At 42.1% G+C, this 1,600-nt stretch overlaps 1 protein-coding gene across 1 annotated transcript; it reads right to left on the reverse strand.

Annotated features, from left to right (window-relative positions):
* Positions 1 to 6: 6 nt before the first annotated feature.
* LOC129759457 (uncharacterized) lies at positions 7 to 1,176 on the reverse strand. Its single transcript, XM_055756922.1, has one exon. It carries the CDS (start codon positions 1,066 to 1,068, stop codon positions 775 to 777), a length of 294 nt encoding a protein of 97 aa, XP_055612897.1. The 5' UTR covers positions 1,069 to 1,176; the 3' UTR covers positions 7 to 774.
* Between the last annotated feature and the right edge of the window lie 424 nt (positions 1,177 to 1,600).

Consider the following 1,600-nt stretch of genomic DNA (forward strand, 5'->3'; position numbering starts at 1 on the left):
GTGCTTCTTTCCACAAATTTTCTCCTTATTTTTTGGGAACAACGATTTACTGTACCTTAACTCAGTTTTTTCACATTACCTTCCTAATTTTTTCGCCCTATGCTGCTAATCGTAGTCACATTTTGTTTATTTCTTTTAACTTTAATCAATTACGTAAATTAATATGTACAACACATTTATTTGTCACTGAAGGTGTGTAGCAGGAAAAGTATCTATACTGTGGGAAAAAGAGAGGGGTTTATGGATTTGGGAAAAGAGAATATAGAAACAGGTGTTTGGAGCAAAACGTTTACGCGTTAGGATAGATAGAAGCCACCAAAATATCGGTGACACCGTACAATTCAGACATTGACGTTGTCTTGACCTAGGTTAAGATTGACTTGCGTTTGATTTGTTTTCGTTTTTTTTTTACGTTAATGTTTCTTTTTGTATCTATAGATTTTCCGTATCACTACTGAGGGCAGACCTTTGTTGATTGACTCCTTCTCACGATCCATATCAGTTGGATTTTTTTTCTTTTATTTTAGATCCGTTTTTATTCGATTTTCCGGATCGTTCGAATAACGATACGAATTGAATTGAATTGTTTTTCGATTATTGTATGTTTGGGGTGAAACTTTTTTTTCTTCGTTTGTTATGTAATGTATTGGCTAGCGCTTGAGATGAGAAAGAGTAACTATTATTTTATCCTTTTAAACGTTTAATTTTTGTTCATTTTTTGGAATACCTAGACAGGGCTTTCGAAGTGTTTTTTTTTTCCTTTTTCGGGCTAACCTACACCGGCCTCGAGGGAGCTTTTCGATTGGGTGGGGGAGGTGGAGGGGCCCTCATCCGACTGGATTGGCTAGAGCTGAGCAAAGATACGGCGGCCACGGCAGATTCTATGAGGTTGTTATGATGGCCACTCGAAGCGATCGGTAGCATTCCTCCTCCTGATCCTGCGGCACCGACCGAGGCCGTCTGGGTCGTGGATGAATCGTCTTCTTCCTCGTCCGACGATAGCGAATTGACATCTGAGTTGGACGGCGAGGGCGAGGGAGGCGAAAGGGTCTCCTGTTCCTGCAGCATCTTCCGGAAGTCCTGGATGGATTCGTTCAGAGCCCACAGCTGAGACAGCAACGACAGATCCAGCTGCCGTAGACCGTACTGGAAAGAGAGCGGAAACAAAAAAAATCAATTAGTTGGATGAATTGCCCATCAGTAAGTTTACAGCTCGTGATTATTCGAGATAGTGAACGGAATTAGCGAGCAAGAGGAAGCCGGCCGCAGAATTTACACCGCGATTGCAATCGTTGTCACAACAATAAAGCGTCGTTCCACGCTTTTGATGAGCCTTTTCTATCCGCCGTAATTAGTAAGCTGCCGGTGCCGCCTAACATCACAAATCCGACAAGAACTTAATTCGAGTTCTCACGGCGGCAAGCAATCATTGGACTTTGGCAAGATTATCTTTCGCTAGAAAAAAAAAAGACACTCTGGGGAATATGAACTCTAAAAAAAAGTCTATAAAAACACCCACAGCCCCCACAAAGACAGGAAGCATCTCGCGGCAAATGGATCACGAGGCGCAATAAGAAATGTGCTTCTTGTCAAGAAATGA

The sequence above is a fragment of the Uranotaenia lowii genome, unplaced genomic scaffold (assembly GCF_029784155.1).
Source record: "Uranotaenia lowii strain MFRU-FL unplaced genomic scaffold, ASM2978415v1 HiC_scaffold_1581, whole genome shotgun sequence".
NCBI classification, from domain to species: domain Eukaryota; kingdom Metazoa; phylum Arthropoda; class Insecta; order Diptera; family Culicidae; genus Uranotaenia; species Uranotaenia lowii.